Source organism: Nerophis ophidion, linkage group LG11 (assembly GCF_033978795.1).
Source record: "Nerophis ophidion isolate RoL-2023_Sa linkage group LG11, RoL_Noph_v1.0, whole genome shotgun sequence".
Taxonomy (NCBI): domain Eukaryota; kingdom Metazoa; phylum Chordata; class Actinopteri; order Syngnathiformes; family Syngnathidae; genus Nerophis; species Nerophis ophidion.
Window position 1 is genome coordinate 15,291,535 of NC_084621.1, and position 18,410 is coordinate 15,309,944.

The window sequence follows — 18,410 nt, forward strand, 5'->3', positions numbered from 1 at the left end:
GCCACACATTTTCCACGGGAGACAGGTCTGGACTGGAAAGTACCCGCACCCTTTTTTTTTTACGAAGCCACGCTGTTGTAACACGTGCTGAATGTGGCTTGGCATTGTCTTGCTGAAATAAGCAGGGGCGTCCATGAAAACCACGGCGCTTGGATGTCAGCATATGTTGTTCCAAAACCTGTATGTACCTTTCAGCATTAATGGTGCCTTTGCAGATGTGTAAGTTACCCATGCCTTGGGCACTAATGCACCCCCATACCATCACAGATGCTGGCTTTTGAACTTTGCGTCGATAACAGTTTGGATGGTTCGCTTCCCCTTTGGTCCGGATGATACGATGTCGAATATTTCCAAAAACAATTTGAAATATGGACTCATCAGACCGATTGTAGCTGAGATAGGCGCCAGCGCCCCCCGCGACCCCGAAAGGGAATAAGCGGTAGAAAATGGATGGATGGATGGATGGACTCATCAGACCACAGAACACTTTTCCACTTTGCATCAGTCCATCTTAGATGATCTCGAGCCCAGAGAAGCCGGCGGCGTTCCTGGGTGTTGTTGATAAATGGCTTTTGATTTGCATAGTAAAGCTTTAACTTGCAATTACAGATGTAACAACAATCTGTATTTAGTGACAGTGGTTTTCTGCAGTGTTCCCGAGCCCATGTGGTGATATCCTTTGGAGATTGATGTCGGTTTTTGATACAGTGCCGTCTGAGGGATCGAAGGTCACGGTCATTCAATGTTGGTTTCCGGCCATGCCGCTTACGTGGAGTGATTTCTCCAGATTCTCTGAACCTTTTGATGATATTATGGAGCGTAGATGTTGAAATCCCTAAATTTCTTGCAATTGCACTTTGAGAAACGTTGTTCTTAAACTGTTTGACTATTTGCTCACGCAGTTGTGGACAAAGTGGTGTACCTCGCCCCATCCTTTCTTGTGAAAGACTGAGCATTTTATACCCAATCATGGCACCCACCTATTCTCAATTAGCCTGCACACCTGTGGGATGTTCCAAATAAGTGTTTGATGAGCATTCCTCAACTTTATCAGTATTTATTGCCACCATTCCCAACTTCTTTGTCATGTGTTGCGGGCATCAAATTCTAAACTTAATGATTATATGCACACAAAAAAATGTTTATCAGTTTGAACATCAAATATGTTGTCTTTGTAGCATATTCAACTGAATATGGGTTGAAAAGGATTTGCAAATCATTGTATTCTGTTTATATTTACATCTAACACAATTTCCCAACTCATATGGAAACGGGGTTTGTACATAATGTAGCAGCCTTTTTGTGTGTCTTTCTCGCCATCAACGGGTCTAAGTTGGATGTCAAAGTTGACCAACTTCTGGGTGTATGACCACAACATGCATGAAGTACTGGCTGTCCAGACGCGAGACCCAGGATGGACCGCTCGTCGGGACCCAGGATGGACCGCTCGCCTGTATAGGTTGGGGACATCTCTACGCTGCTGATCCGCTTGAGATGGTTTCCTGTGGACGGGACTCTCGCTGCTGTCTTGGATCCGCTTGAACTGAACTCTCGCGGCTGTGTTGGAGCCACTATGGATTGAACTTTCACATTATCATGTTAGACCCGCTCGACATCCATTGCTTTCGGTCCCCTAGAGGGGGGGAGTTGGCCACATCTGAGGTCCTCTCCAAGGTTTCTCATAGTCAGCATTGTCACTGGCGTCCCACTGGATGGGAATTCTCCCTGTCTACTGGGTGTGAGTTTTCCTTGCCCTTTTGTAAGTTCTTCCGAGGATGTTGTAGTCGTAATGGTTTGTGCAGTCCTTTGAGACATTTGTGATTTGGGGCTATATAAATAAACATTGATTGATTGATTGATTGAACCTTCTACCATCCAGGTGAGAGGCTTGATGTGTAATCCAGAATGAACTTTCACCAGCTCAGAGGAGATGCAGCACAAGCTAATTAGCTCTCTGTGATTAGGCGCCCGTAAAAGTAGTTCCTCTGTGATAACACTTCTAATAACATTGTGGTTTCCAGTTAATATTCAGGTCAAGATGTGCATGGAGTATTGTTGGCTCTCTGGGCTTGTAGAAGTATAGAAAAAAATCAACAGCAGTGATGTTTCCCGATTAATGTTTGAGGGCCCTAAAAAACGTCCACTTTTAACCCTCTCAGCACCAAAACGGTCCTCATGCAAGTGTAATAAAATGTACATTTTAATTGTATCAAATCTTTTCCTCAACGTTCAAAAGTGTCATATTTGAGAAAGTGTTGACGACAACAAATGGAGAAGCTCTCATATTTCACTGCGGTAAAGAAAATAGATCCTGAACCAGACAATGATCCGGATCGCCCTCAAAACGTAATCACGAGCTCCCCGGTCCCTTTCTGACATGTCCTGATATTGTCATCAAAAATCCACCTGTATCATTTTGAGCTACGTTGCTAAAGAACAAAGAGACGGACAAACAAAGCAGCAACCACACCTGGCAGAGGTCATGAATGGAAGGCTAAATCGAGTACAATAATCACAAATAAATATAAAATAATAAAGAGAGGTACAACATACACATTGTGAGCATTTGCAAAAAATAAAAGGTAGGTAGTTGGAAAACAACTTTAGCTGAGGGCGCTATTTCTAGCATGAGATGTATGCCTACTTGTGGATGTTTTGTGTCACGTGTGAGTCATAGAAAAGTTCAGAATACATTTTATATCCCAAGTAAAAGTAGAAATCTAAGTACTATTGTCTGACACAGCAGCTTAGTATCGCTTCAGGCTTGTGTTTGTACATACTACTAATACATAGTACATAGTACATATTACATAGTACATGTACCTATTCACCCCCAAATCCACATTAATGTTGGCGTATTGTCTCCCTCGTGTGTCCGATAGTGGTATTACAACAGGTCTTAACAGCACACAGTGACATTTCTAGAATTACAGTCCTATATATATATATATATATATATATATATATATATATATATATATATATATATATATATATATGTATATATATATGTATATATATATATCCATCCATCCATTTTCTACTGCTTATTCCCTTTCGGGGTCGCTGGCGCCTATCTCAGCTACATATATAGATATATATATATATATATATATATATATATATATATATATATATATATATATATATATATATACACATACACATATACTTAAATACATATATATACATATATATACACACATATATATACATATATATACGCATTTATATACATATATGTACATATGCATACGTGTATATATATACATATATATATATGTACATATACATATAAATATACATATATACATATAAATACATACACATATATATATACATACACACATATATACATACACACATATATATATATATATATATATATATATATATATATATATATAGATATATATATAGATATATACGTATATATCTATATATATATACATATATATATATGGAACTCAGTCATCATCAGGCTGGTTTGCAGACTTTGGGGATCAGAACTCTACATCAAGGGAGTAAGTTTGATTTTGAGATTGGTGGGGACACAAAAGTGCTCCGAGGCAGCACTCTGAAAGTTTACTTTTTTTTTTTTTTTTTACATTAGCAATCATAATTTCACGTCATGCAGATGTTATAGGGTAAAGCCACTAAAATGAAAGCAAAGGAGACAACTTGGAAGAGTTCTCATCTTTACTGTTTAGTGTATGGCTGTAGCGCAACTGTGCATCATACTGTCAATTAACACAGCCTACTGTCCATCAACAACATTAGAAATACATTCATTGTAAATAAACATAAATGAAGTGTAATAATCTTTTCCCCAACTTGTGTTTAAATCACTCACAATTTTTCCCTTCATCTACTTCTTTCTATTGCAGCTTTTGTACTGTAAATATGTTTGTCACTAATACTCAAATACAAGCAGATTAGTGTCCACTGGTTGTTCCTATTTGAAAGAGCCAAACACATGTCTGTAACAGAAATGAACTGCTGGCAGATTTCTCTCAGGTCAGTATTGTCCAGTTTTCCCTGATGGACATGACACACAGCAAGATTGTTCAGTCTTACTTGTGTCATGGTGGTTCTAAGCCATGTTTTAAGTCTCCTTAAAAATGATTATCTAGTGAGGTTTTATTGTATTTCCACCACAAAGTTTTGTTAATTTGTATTTTCAAACTGTTGCTCACTTCTACACAAATACATGAAACAAAAAAATTATTTAAAAAATAAAACGGAAAGGTGAAATCTGATTGGCTGTTAACCGTGGTTTAAATATTCTAAAGCCTTATCACAGCGTAGGCTATCACTCCGCCTCAGGCGCGCATGACTGGTATGAATGGAAGTTGTTGTCATGTATCCATGACAACGGACTGTTGCAGTCCGTAGTAAAAGACAGCTGATGTTTTTACGATGTTAAAAGACGGACTAAAGTAGTTGAATTCACATGTTCAAGGTTAAAGTTCACCTCCGGTAAAGCGGTATTGAGCATTGACTTTCACCTGACAAAAAGCGGAGGAAAAGACGAGATGCATTGCTAATTTGGAGCTAACGTCTGGATAGGTGGGTCTATTTTTTTCCACAGTGAGGCTATTTTATTGGATAGTATGTATTTCTGGTTGAATAAAACTACATTAAATTGATTGAGTATTCCTATTTCATATTGCCTTTATTGGTAACCACTTTATAAAAGCAATATATCACTCCAGGAACAACAAATGCCGAACATGTTGACAACTTGTCAGGTCGCTAGCAACTTTTACAGGCATGAGTGACAGCGGGGACAGCCAATCACACGTAAGTTAGCAAGAAACTGGCAACCAATCAGGGAGCGATATTTAGCTTGGGGGCGGGACTTCTAGCAGAGACCGACATTTAACCCTTTCTGTGCCATAATCATTGACTAAACATTACGGGCAGCGCTTGTATTGATAGTGACTACACAGTAGCGGCTGGATATTGGGTAGGGACGTGTCCCTAGCGTCCCTACCCAATTCCACGCCCTTGCTCTACATATTAAATATAACATATTACATGTTGATTGGCAACACTAAATTGGCCCTAGTGTGTGAATGTGAGTGTGAATGTTGTCTGTCTATCTGTGTTGGCCCTGCGATGAGGTGGCGACTTGTCCAGGGTGTACCCCGCCTTCCGCCCGATTGTAGCTGAGATAGGCGCCAGCGCCCCCCGCGACCCCAAAAGGGAATAAGCGGTAGAAAATGGATGGATATTACATGTACGTGTGAATACCCATCACCGCCCTAAATCCACATTCATGTTGGCGTATTGTCTCCCTCGTGTGTCTGATATTGGTACTACAATAGGTTTTAACAGCACACAGAAGACATTTTCTTGGATTACAGTTCAGTATATATATATATATATATATATATATATATATATATATATATATATATACATACACACACACACACTATATTGTCAAAAGTATTGGGCCAGCCATCTGATGAGAATCAGGTGTCTGAATCACGAAGCCCGGCCCCAGGTGTATCAAATCAAGCAATTATGCATGGAGACTGTTTCTAGAAACATTTGTGAAAGAACGGGCCGCTCTCAGTGATTTCCAGCATGGAACTGTCACAGGATGCCACCAGTGCAACAAATCCAGTCGTGGAATTTCCATGTTCCCTAAATATTCCAAAATCAGCTTTATTCTAAGAAAAGTAAAAAGTTTGGGAACTTTGGAAATGCTTCCCTCATGCGTCCAAACTTGGCATTACAGGTGTGTGAAATAATAAGCATGCACCTGCACTAATGAAGCATGTTTTAAATTCAATGACACTTAGTGCTTACTTTTCTGTTTACCAAAGTAAATGTCAATACTTTTACAAACCCGTTTCCATATGAGTTGGGAAATTGTGTTAGATGTAAATATAAACAGAATACAATGATTTGCAAATCCTTTTCAACCCATATTCAGTTGAATATGCTACAAAGACAACATATTTGATGTTCAAACTGATATACATTTTTTTTTCGCAAATAATCATTAACTTTAGAATTTGAGGCCAGCAACACGTGACAAAGAAGTTGGGAAAGGTGGCAATAAATACTGAAAAAGTTAAGGAATGCTTATCAAACACTTATTTGGAACATCCCACAGGTGTGCAGGCTAATTGGGAACAGGTGGGTGCCATGATTGGGTATAAAAGCAGTCTACATGAAATGCTAAGTAATTCACAAACAAGGATGGGGTGAGGGTCACCAATTTGTAAGCAATTTGTCGAACAGTTTTAGAGCAACTTTTCTCAATGAGCTATTGCAAGGAATTTAGGGATTTTACCATCTACGGTCCGTAAAATCATCAAAAGGTTCAAACTCATAAACACATTTTTTTTTTGCAAATAATAATTAACTTAGAATTTCATGGCTGCAACACGTGCCAAAGTAGTTGGGAAAGGGCATGTTCACCACTGTGTTACATCACCTTTTCTTTTAACAACACTCAATAAACGTTTGGGAACTGAGGAAACTAATTGTTGAAGCTTTGAAAGTGGAATTCTTTCCCATTCTTGTTTTATGTAGAGCTTCAGTCGTTCAACAGTCCGGGGTCTCCGCAGTCCTATTTTACGCTTCATAATGCGCCACACATTTTCCATGGGAGACATGTTTGGACTGCAGGCGGGCTAGGGAAGTACCCGCACTCTTTTTTTTTTTTTTTTACAAAGCCACGTTGTTGTAACACGTGCTGATTGTGGCTTGGCATTGTCTTGCTGAAATAAGCAGGGGCGTCCATGAAAAAGAAGGCTCTTAGATGGCAGCATACGTTATTCCAAAACCTGTATGTACCTTTCAGCATTAATGGTGCCTTCACAGATGTGTAAGTTACCCATGCCTTGGGCACTAATGCACCCCCATACCATCACACATGCTGGCTTTTGAACTTTGCGCTTATAACAGTCTGGATGGTTACGCTTCCGCTTTGGTCTGGATGACACGATGTCTAATATTTCCAAAAACAATTTGAAATGTGGACTCGTCAGACCACAGAACACTTTTCTACTCTGCAACAGTCCATCTTAGATGATCTCGGGCCCAGAGAAGCCGGCGGCGTTTCTGGATGTTGTTGATAAATGGCTTTTGCTTTGCATAGTAGAGCTTTAACCTGCACTTACAGATGTAGCGACCAACTGTATTTAGTTACAGTGGTTTTCTGCAGTGTTCCTGCACAAAAAAAAATGTTTATCAGTTTGAACATCAAATATGTTGTCTTTGTAGCATATTCAACTGAATATGGGTTGAAAATGATTTGCAAATCATTGTATTCCGTTTATATTTACATCTAACACAATATTCCATCATGATGATGAAAATACTATACATTTTTATTCGTCATATTACACATTAGGGTTACAATCATTATATTGATATTAGTTATTAGTCCATGTCTAAATCGCACCAATGTTGCACAACTTTTTGCTCGGTTGTACCGTAGAAAAATAAATTTTTAACGTTATTAATGTTATGTTATTTTGTTAATAGTCACCTACTTAGTTCTCATCGCAACAGAATGAGGCAGGCATTTTGCAGGTAAACATGATTTAATTAAAACTAAACAAGAACAAACAAAAGGGTACTAAAGAAAGGCGCGCACAAGGCGGATAACAAACTAAAATAGTTAGCATGGGAGCTAGAAAAGCTAGCAAAAACAAAAGGGCCTTGCGTGTAAGCTAGCAGGTAGCGAGCAGAAAAACAGAAGCCGTTACCTGTTGCGTGTAAACAAATTGGAAGCAGGGAACAAAAGACAGTAAGCTACAAACAGCTACCGAAATATAGCTTACCGCTACGCTGTAATGACACGAGCGATGACAATAATCCAGCACAGACTGGATGGGAAGACAGGTCTAAATAGGAGTGGGCTGATTGACCCCAGGTGTGGCAAGGTGCCAATCAGCCGCAGCTGAGGGGAAACAGCGCCCAGGGATAAACACAGGCAACAGACAAAATAAGAGCGCTGACAGGAAATACTACACACACAGAGGAAACAAAGACAAATGGCGTGGCGGGGAGTGGCCGTGCGCAACCCGAGGGTCCCTGGTTCAATCCCCACCTAGTACCAACCTCGTCATGTCCGTTGTGTCCTTGAGCAAGACACTTCACCCTTGCTCCTGATGGGTGCTGGTTAGCGCTTTGCATGGCAGCTCCCTCCATCAGTGTGTGAATGTGTGTGTGAATGGGTAAATGTGGAAGTAGTGTCAAAGCGCTTTGAGTACCTTGAAGGTAGAAAAGCGCTATACAAGTACAACCCATTTATCATTTATATTTATAAATGCAGAGGACGAAACTAAAACATAGACAAACTGTCAGGGACAAGCCTGACAGCAACACTCCTGTTAAGTTCTGTCTGTCGAACGCTCTCCCTGACCACCTGAGGGCACCACAGACTGTGGAAGCTTTTTAAAAAAGGCCTAAAACCCCTTTTTTTTTTAAAAAAGCCTTTTCTTAGATATATATATTTATTCATGTTTTTAAATGCACTGTCGCACTTTGAGGTGGTTTGCTCAATCTAAAGTGCTTTCACAAATAAAATCTATTATTTTTATTATTATTGATATAGTTGATTTGTGTATTGTAAATAAAGTCACACAGACAGTTGTAAAATTTGACCGACCTGACCGAGAGATCTGACCATATCCTTTATTTTAGGGCACTTATGCTCCAGTTTTGTAAACATTTTCATTAATTGAATACATGTGGGAAATAATTGAATTGTTTCTTATTCCAAATTAACTGTTTTTGTTAAAGTATTTACATGTAAACTATTTAATTTCTATTTATTTGCAGCTGAGATAGGCTCCAGCCACACCCCCAGCGGCCCCAAAAGAGTTCTTTCTTGTTGTCAAAAGTCCAGCAGACACATTTTGTTATCTGCAGTCCGACATCAGCTATGACATCACATAGATGTATGTGTACATGTATGTCACTAGCGTGTCCCCACCCCCGGGGGTCCGGGCCCTGAAAGAAAAGGTCGCAGCTCAGCAGCTTCCATTGACCACACAGCAGGACTGCAAGCCTCTGCACATCCAGGCTTCCAGAAGGCCCATCCCCCGTCCCTAAGCGCCACCAACAACCTCCCGTCGCCATCCACGCCCCCCCAACCCGCCTGCAAGGGGTCACGTGACGGCGGGCCCCGTCAAGCGGACCCCGTCGGTCCCGTCAAAGGATTTTGCCTCCATCGACAGAAAAGGAGGAGGGGATAACTTTTTGGGAATTTGGCCCTGTGCTTCCTTTTTGCCATAGCGCTCGCTGCTCGCCGCTCGCTTCAACTCTCCGTCACTCTCTCTCTCTCTTTCGCTCGCCCTCGCCCGCCCTTGAGGGAGTCAGGTCAACCTGAGGATTTAAGGTAAGCAACCTTGTGTTGGTCGGACATTCCACAAGTCCATACGTGACACCACATTGTGCGGTCCAGCCTTCGGCTAGCAACCGTTGCCAAGGAGAAGTCGGACATTGAAAACCCTCTCCTGCCGTGAAAATCTCCCAACAGATAACCGGGAGACGTCTGCCGTTTTTTTTTTTTTTTAAAGAGAACCTTTCTCAGGTCACCTTTACAGTACGTACACACCACCCACCTGAGGTTTTCTCCGGTCCAGAACCTGTCCGAGGCTCGCTCATGATGTACAGCTTCATGGGAGGGGGGCTGTTCTGCGCCATCGTGGGGAACATCTTGCTGGTGGTTTCCGCGGCAACTGACTACTGGATCCAGTACCGTCTTTCGGGGAGCTTCGCCCACCAGGGTCTGTGGAGGTACTGCATGTCGGGCAAGTGCTACATGCAGACCGACAGCATCGGTAAGACCCTCTCCTTGGACCACAACACCATTTAAAGAGGCCAACAAAACACACGCGTCAGCTTTTATATGTATTTGTATATGTCTTAAACAAATTATCCAGAGAATAGTGCTCGATACCGTGGTAGAGCGCAATATATGTATGTGTGGGATAAAATCACAAGACTACTTCTTCTCTGCAGAACTGTTTCATGAGGGTTTCCCTCAATCATTTATCTCCTGATGATTGAGGGAACCCCTCATGAAACAGTTCTGTAGAGATAAAGTAGTCTTGTGATTCTTCCCACACACATATACATATATATACATACATACATACATATATGTATATATATACACATATATAAATACATACATACATATATACATACATGCACACATATATATACATATATATATATATATCATAATTAATCTACAATATTTTCTAAAAGTATTATGCAAAACCAACTTTTCCTACCTATTGGTGCCGGTTTTGGTGTATTTGGGCGCTGCATGGATCCTGAAAATTTGAAATCAAACCATAGAGGCATGGCGTAGATATTTATAAAACAATCTTGCCCAATTTTGTACTTCCTCGGGTATGCCCAATTGTGACGATTTATCCATATACGGTCAAGTTTGACCCGAAGAGCTTTGCGCGAGCCTGTCGGTGGCCAACAAAAGTAACTCAAGTCAGTGGCCATTAATTGTACACCAATGCAAATACGGGCACAGCATTTAGTTATATGACCCAACCCAGACAACCTTCCCTAGTCATGGTGCAAATAAAATGAAAATGTCAACAAACATAGTTACACGTAACACAACCTGATTATTGAATTTTGTGGATATTATAACAAAAGATCAGCATTAAAAAAATCAAAAGTACAACCACCAAAATCCATTATAAAGGTTGATGGGAAAAATGCCGAAACACTCTCAACACTTATCCATGTTTGGCGCATTTTAACTGCTTGATAATTCTAATTACAAAACTTTAAGAAGGGCGTCACAGAAGTAAACAATGTAGGGGTCGGATTTTCATATTTTCTTTTAATTATTAATGATATATCCATTATATAATAATTTATAATTACTTTATAATAATAATAATAATAATGATAATATATTTTATTTGTAAAAGCACTTTAAATTGAGCAAACAACCTCAAAGTGTTTAAAAAAATAGAATAAAAACAAAACAGCGGCGCTAGAACCACAAACAGCAGCCCCCAACAAGTAAAATAAATAGTAAGAAGATAAAATAAAAAGTATAACTGACTAATAGCTAGAACTAGCACACATATAACCAAAAAAAGAAAAGTTATTTTGTTTTTTGTTTTAAAATAAGGGTTTTTAAGCCTTTTTAAAAGCATCCACAGTCTGTGGTACCCTCAGGTGGTCAGGGAGAGCATTCCACAGGCTGGGACACACCCTCCCCCATGGACTGGCAAACCCTACATGGACTGACACACCTTCCGCCATGGACTGACACACTTTCCACCATGGACTGACACACTCTCCGCCATGGACTGACACACTCTCCACCATGGACTGACACACCCTCCGCCATGGACTGACACACCCTCCGCCATGGACTGACACACCCTCCGCCATGGACTGACACACCCTCCATGGACTGACACATCCTCTGTGGACTGACACACCCTCCCCCATGACAAACCCTCCATGGACTGACACACCCTCCACCATGGACTGACACACCCTCCATGGACTGACACAACCTCCACCATGGACTGACACACCCTCCACCATGGACTGACACACCCTCCACCATGGACTGACACACCCTCCACCATGGACCGACACACCCTTCGCCATGGACCGACACACCTTCCACCATGGACTGACACACCCTCCACCATGGACCGACACACCCTTCGCCATGGACTGACACACCTTCCACCATGGACTGAGACACCCTCCACCATGGACTGAGACACCCTCCGCCATGGATTGACACACCCTCCCCCATGGACTGACACACCCTCCAACATGGACTGACACACCCTCCAACATAGACTGACACACCCTCCACCATGGACTGACACACCCTCTCCTATGGACTGACACACCCTCTCCTATGGACTGACACACCCTCTCCTATGGACTGACACACCCTCCCCCATGGACTGACAAACCCTCCGCCATGGACTGACACTCGCTCCGTGGACTGACACATCCTCCTATGGACTGACACACCCTCTCCTATGGACTGACACACCCTCCGCCATGGACTGACACTCGCTCCATGGACTGACACATCCTCCGTGGACTGACACTCCCCACCCCCATGAACTGACAAACCCTCCATGGACTGACACAACCTCCTCCATGGACTGAAACACCTTCCACCATGGACTGACACACCCTCCATGGACTGACACACCCTCCCCCATGGATTGACACACCTTCCACCATGGACTGACACACCCTCCGCCATGGACTCACACACCCTCCACCATGGACTGACACACCCTCCACCATGGACTGACACACCCTCCTCCATGGACTGACACACCTTCCACCATGGACTGACACACCCTTCGCCATGGACTGACACACCTTCCACCATGGACTGAGACACCCTCCGCCATGGATTGACACACCCTCCCCCATGGACTGACACACCCTCCAACATGGACTGACAAACCCTCCGCCATGGACTGACAAACCCTCCATGGACTGACACACCCTCTCCTATGGACTGACACACCCTCCGCCATGGACTGACAAACCGTTCGCCATGGACTGACAAACCCTCCATGGACTGACACACCCTTCCCCATGGAATGACACACCTTCCACCATGGACTGACACACCCTCCCCCATGGACTGACACACCCTCCCCCATGGACTGACACACCCTCCACCATGGACTGACACACCCTCCCCCATGGACTGACACACCCTCCACCATGGACTGACACACCCTCCCCCATGGACTGACGAACCCTCCGCCATGGACTGACAAACCCTCCACGGACTGACACACCCTCCGCCATGGACTGACACACCCTCCACCATGGACTGACACACCCTCCCCCATGGACTGACACAACCTCCCCCCATGGACTGACACACCCTCCATGGACTGACACAACCTCCCCCATGGACTGACACACCCTCCCCCATGGACTGAAACACCTTCCACCATGGACTGACACACCCTCCCCAATGGACTGACACTCCCCTCCGTGGACTGACACACCCTCCATGGACTGACAAACCCTCCCCCATGGACTGACAAACCCTCCATGGACTGACACACCCTCCACCATGGACTGACACACCCTCCCCCATGGACTGACACAACCTCCCCCATGGACTGAAACACCTTCCACCATGGACTGACACACCCTCCCCAATGGACTGACACACCCTCCGCCATGGACTGACACTCCCCTCCGTGGACTGACACACCCTCCATGGACTGACAAACCCTCCAACATGGACTGACACACCCTCCAACATAGACTGACACACCCTCCACCATGGACTGACACACCCTCTCCTATGGACTGACACACCCTCTCCTATGGACTGACACACCCTCTCCTATGGACTGACACACCCTCCCCCATGGACTGACAAACCCTCCGCCATGGACTGACAAACCCTCCGCCATGGACTGACACTCGCTCCGTGGACTGACACATCCTCCTATGGACTGACACACCCTCTCCTATGGACTGACACACCCTCCGCCATGGACTGACACTCGCTCCGTGGACTGACACATCCTCCGTGGACTGACACATCCTCCGTGGACTGACACCCCCCACCCCCATGAACTGACAAACCCTCCATGGACTGACACAACCTCCCCCATGGACTGAAACACCTTCCACCATGGACTGACACACCCTCCATGGACTGACACACCCTCCCCCATGGATTGACACACCTTCCACCATGGACTGACACACCCTCCGCCATGGACTCACACACCCTCCACCATGGACTGACACACCCTCCACCATGGACTGACACACCCTCCACCATGGACTGACACACCCTCCTCCATGGACTGACACACCTTCCGCCATGGACTGACACACCCTTCGCCATGGACTGACACACCTTCCACCATGGACTGAGACACCCTCCGCCATGGATTGACACACCCTCCCCCATGGACTGACACACCCTCCAACATGGACTGACACACCCTCCCCCATGGACTGACACACCCTCCATGGACTGACACAACCTCCCCCATGGACTGACACACCCTCCATGGACTGACACAACCTCCCCCATGGACTGAAACACCTTCCACCATGGACTGACACACCCTCCCCAATGGACTGACACTCCCCTCCGTGGACTGACACACCCTCCATGGACTGACAAACCCTCCCCCATGGACTGACAAACCCTCCATGGACTGACACACCCTCCACCATGGACTGACACACCCTCCCCCATGGACTGACACAACCTCCCCCATGGACTGAAACACCTTCCACCATGGACTGACACACCCTCCCCAATGGACTGACACACCCTCCGCCATGGACTGACACTCCCCTCCGTGGACTGACACACCCTCCATGGACTGACAAACCCTCCCCCATGGACTGACAAACCCTCCATGGACTGACACACCCTCCACCATGGACTGACACACCCTCCCCCATGGACTGACACAACCTCCCCCATGGACTGAAACACCTTCCACCATGGACTGACACACCCTCCCCAATGGACTGACACACCCTCCGCCATGGACTGACACTCCCCTCCGTGGACTGACACACCCTCCATGGACTGACACACCCTCCCCCATGGACTGACAAACCCTCCATGGACTGACACACCCTCCCCCATGGACTGACACACCCTCCACCATGGACTGACACACCCTCCACCATGGACTGACACACCCTCCACCATGGACTGACACACCCTCCACCATGGACTGACACACCTTCCACCATGGACTGACACACCCTCCACCATGGACTGACACACCTTCCCCATGGACTGACAAACCCTCCATGGACTGACACACCCTCCACCATGGACTGACACACCCTCCACCATGGACTGACACACCCTCCACCATGGACTGACACACCTTCCACCTTGGACTGACACACCCTCCACCATGGACTGACACACCTTCCCCATGGACTGACAAACCCTCCATGGACTGACACACCCTCCACCATGGACTGACACACCCTCTGGTGTGGACCGCTCGCTGGCCATCCACCTGGTGGCCACAACTTTTGAGTGACATGACGTGTGTGTGCTTCCTGTTCCCAGCGTACTGGAACGCCACGCGGGCGTTCATGATCCTGTCGGCCATGTCCTGCTTCGCCGGCATCATGGCGGGCATCTTGTCCTTCGCACATTTCTCCGCCTTCGAGAGATTCAACCGCTCCTTCGCCGCCGGGATCATGTTCTTTGTTTCAAGTGAGTGGTGGAGTGCCCGCGGGGGTGTGTCCATAATATTGATGAGCCTCTTGTGTGCCGCCAGCTCTCTTCGTCCTGTTGGCCATGGCGGTCTACACCGGCGTCACCGTCAACTTCCTGGGCAAGCGCTTTGGCGACTGGCGCTTCTCCTGGTCTTACATCCTGGGCTGGGTGGCACTGCTCATGACCTTCTTCGCAGGTGGGCTCACATCAGGGGCCGACTAAGTTCTCACAGCGAGGGCCGCGCACTGAAACAGGGTCTCAGTCATAAGAATGGTCGCAATAAGTCATATATATATATATATATATATATATATATATATATACATACAAACACCGTTTTCATATGAGTTGGGAAATTGTGTTATAAATCATTAACTTTATAGTTTGATGCCAGCAACACGTGAAAAAGAAGTTGGGAAAGGTGTCAAAAAAATACTGATAAAGTTGAGGAATGCTCATCAAACACTTATTTGGAACATCCCACAGGTGTGCAGGCTAATTGGGAACAGGTCGGTGCCATGATTGGGTATAAAAGCAGTTTTCCAAAAAACGCTCAGTCTCTCACAAGGATGGGGCGAGGTACACCCCTTTGTCCACAACTGCGTGAGCAAATAGTCAAACAGTTTAAGAACAACGTTTCTCAAAGTACAATTGCAAGAAATTTAGGGATTTCAACATGTACGCTCCATAATATCATCAAAAGGTTCAGAGAATCTGGAGAAATCACTCCACGTAAGCGGAATGTCAGGAAACCAACATTCAATCCCTCAGACAGCACTGTATCAAAAACCGACATCAATCTCTAAAGGATATCACTACATGGGCTTAGGAGCATTTCAGAAAACAACTGTCACTAAATAGAGTTTGGCGCTACATCTGTAAGTGCAAGTAAAAGCTCTACTATGCAAAGCGAAAACCATTTATCAACAACATCCAGAAATGCCACCGGCTTCTCTGGGCCTGAGATCATCTAAGATGGACTGATGTAAAGTGGAAACGTGTTCTGTGGTCTGACGAATCCACATTTCATATTGTTTTTGGAAATATTCGACATTCTGTCATCCGTACCAAAAGGCTTGGCGAACCATTCAGACTGTTATCGACGCAAAGTGTGATGGTATGGGGGTGCATTAGTGCCCAAGGCATGGGTAACTTACACATCTGTGAAGGCACCATTAATGCTGAAAGGTACATACAGGTTTTGGAATGACATATGCTGCCAGCTAAGCGCCGTATTTTTCATGGGCGCCCCTGCTTATTTCAGCAAGACAATGCCAAGCCACATTCAGCACGTGTTACAACAGCGTGGCTTTGTAAAAAAAGAGTGCGGGTACTTTCCTGGCCCAACTGCAGTCCAGACCTGTCTCCCATGGAAAATGTGTGGCGCATTATGAAGCGTAAAATACGACAGCGGAGACCCCGGACTGTTGAACGACTGAAGCTCTACATAAAACAAGAATGGGAAAGAATTCCACTTTCAAAGCTTCAACAATTAGTTTCCTCAGTTCCCAAACGTTTATTGAGTGTTGTTAAAAGAAAAGGTGATGTAACACAGTGGTGAACATGCCCTTTCCCAACTACTTAAGAGAGGTATGATTATTCCTGACATGTTTGCGGTTTTCTTTTTTGGGAAACGTATTGTATTTTATTTGAATGGTTCTGACTGCATTACATTTGGCATCGTTGGCAACGAGAAGAAGGCGTGGCTAAAACAACTTGGGCCGTGATTAAGACCTCGGAGGGACTAACATTATTTGTTGAGCTTTAAAGAAGAAAAAGAGCTGAGTGTTAGTCAACATTGCAACATTTTCTCCTCACATTTCCCCCCCTTTACCCTTTTTTTCATGTTTTCTTTCCTTACAGTACTTTCTTACAATGTGCCATTGAAACATTCTAAAAAGCTGGACACAAATGTATGTCTTTTGTGTTCCTGCAGGTATATTTTACATGTGCGCCTACAGGATGCATGAGTGCAGAAGGGTGGCTGGCCCACGTTGACAACTTGCAAAGCCCAACCATTCTCATTGTCAAATAAAGCAATAGAATGTTGCTCACGCAATAAAACATGCATGATATCTTGTCTTTTTTCTTCTTCTTAGGTTCGGGGGCAAAATAGACCAGAAAATGTGCCCTAGATATTTTAAAATAATCCATGTCAATATATTATAGTTCAATATTAATAATACCGTATTTCCTTGAATTGCCACCAGGGCGCTAATTAATTTAAAACCTCTTCTCGAGGCATGCGGTAAATTTAGGCCTGCGCTTATAAATTTGAGTGTGATGTAAGGATACCATCATGAAAAGCACATTTAATCAAAAAAAACGTTATGGTCTTACCTTTACTTATAAATGAAGTCCATGCGCAGCTCCTTCTGATCAAAAGCATCGATAACTTGTTTATAGAAGTCTTCCTTATCTTTCTTCAGTTTTAAAAGTCCCTCCGTCTCGATGGAGATCTTCCTTTATTACCTCCTGCTTCCATTGAAAGTCCAGTTTAGAAAACTGATTTATTTGAGATATGTAATCCTCCATGTTAAAAGTGCAAGCGAGAGGAAAAAATAAACACTCTTACTGCTTGTTGTCACTTCCTCTGCAGCCGAGTAGTCGCAAGAAGGATCACTAGCGCCCTCTACCACCAGGAGGCGGGAGTCATTTAATGACTCATATTTGACACACGCAGCTACGGTATATTAAAAAAACATAGCTGCTTACTGTTCTTTTTAGCATATTCAATAGCTTGGAGCTTAAATCCTACTGAATAGCTCTTAATCTTCTTCCCTTTATGCGATTTCAAATGATTGAAATCAGCCTCTTTCATTTTGAAAAGGATGACAGGTGAAGTGTCACTCGTGACGTGACGAGTTTGAGCCGGTGGAAATTCTAGGCATATGCTAATTATTTGGCGAAATGAGTTTGACCCGGCGGAAATTCTAGACATGCGCTAATAAAAATAGTATGTTGCAAAACGAGTTTGACCCAATTTGAGTTTTTCCTCTTCTTTTTTTCGGTTGAATTTTGAATTTCAAAGAGTCGAAACTGAAGATAAACTATGTTTCAAAATTTAATTTTCTTCTTTTGTGTGTTTTCTCCTCTTCTAAACCCTCGATTAAGTGTTTTTCTTCATCATTTATTCTCTACAAAAAACCTTCCGTAAAAGGAAAAA

At 44.1% G+C, this 18,410-nt stretch overlaps 1 protein-coding gene across 1 annotated transcript; it reads left to right on the forward strand.

The window, feature by feature from the left end:
• The first annotated feature begins 9,274 nt into the window (after positions 1-9,274).
• On the forward strand, positions 9,275-17,313 carry lim2.5 (lens intrinsic membrane protein 2.5). The gene is made up of 4 exons (XM_061914696.1): positions 9,275-9,815; positions 15,092-15,241; positions 15,306-15,440; positions 17,181-17,313. The coding sequence occupies exons 1-4, from the start codon at positions 9,638-9,640 to the stop codon at positions 17,240-17,242; spliced, it is 525 nt and encodes a 174-aa protein (XP_061770680.1). The 5' UTR covers positions 9,275-9,637; the 3' UTR covers positions 17,243-17,313.
• The last annotated feature ends 1,097 nt before the right edge of the window (positions 17,314-18,410 follow it).

What these genes read in the sequence shown, in the direction of transcription:
- lim2.5 (XM_061914696.1), top strand. Translation starts at nt 9,638, where the DNA reads ATGATGTACAGCTTCATGGGAGGGGGGCTGTTCTGCGCCATCGTGGGG. An exon ending in CATGCAGACCGACAGCATCG is followed by an intron (nt 9,816 to 15,091) that starts GTAAGACCCTCT and finishes TCCTGTTCCCAG; the next exon opens with CGTACTGGAACGCCACGCGG. An exon ending in GATCATGTTCTTTGTTTCAA is followed by an intron (nt 15,242 to 15,305) that starts GTGAGTGGTGGA and finishes GTGTGCCGCCAG; the next exon opens with CTCTCTTCGTCCTGTTGGCC.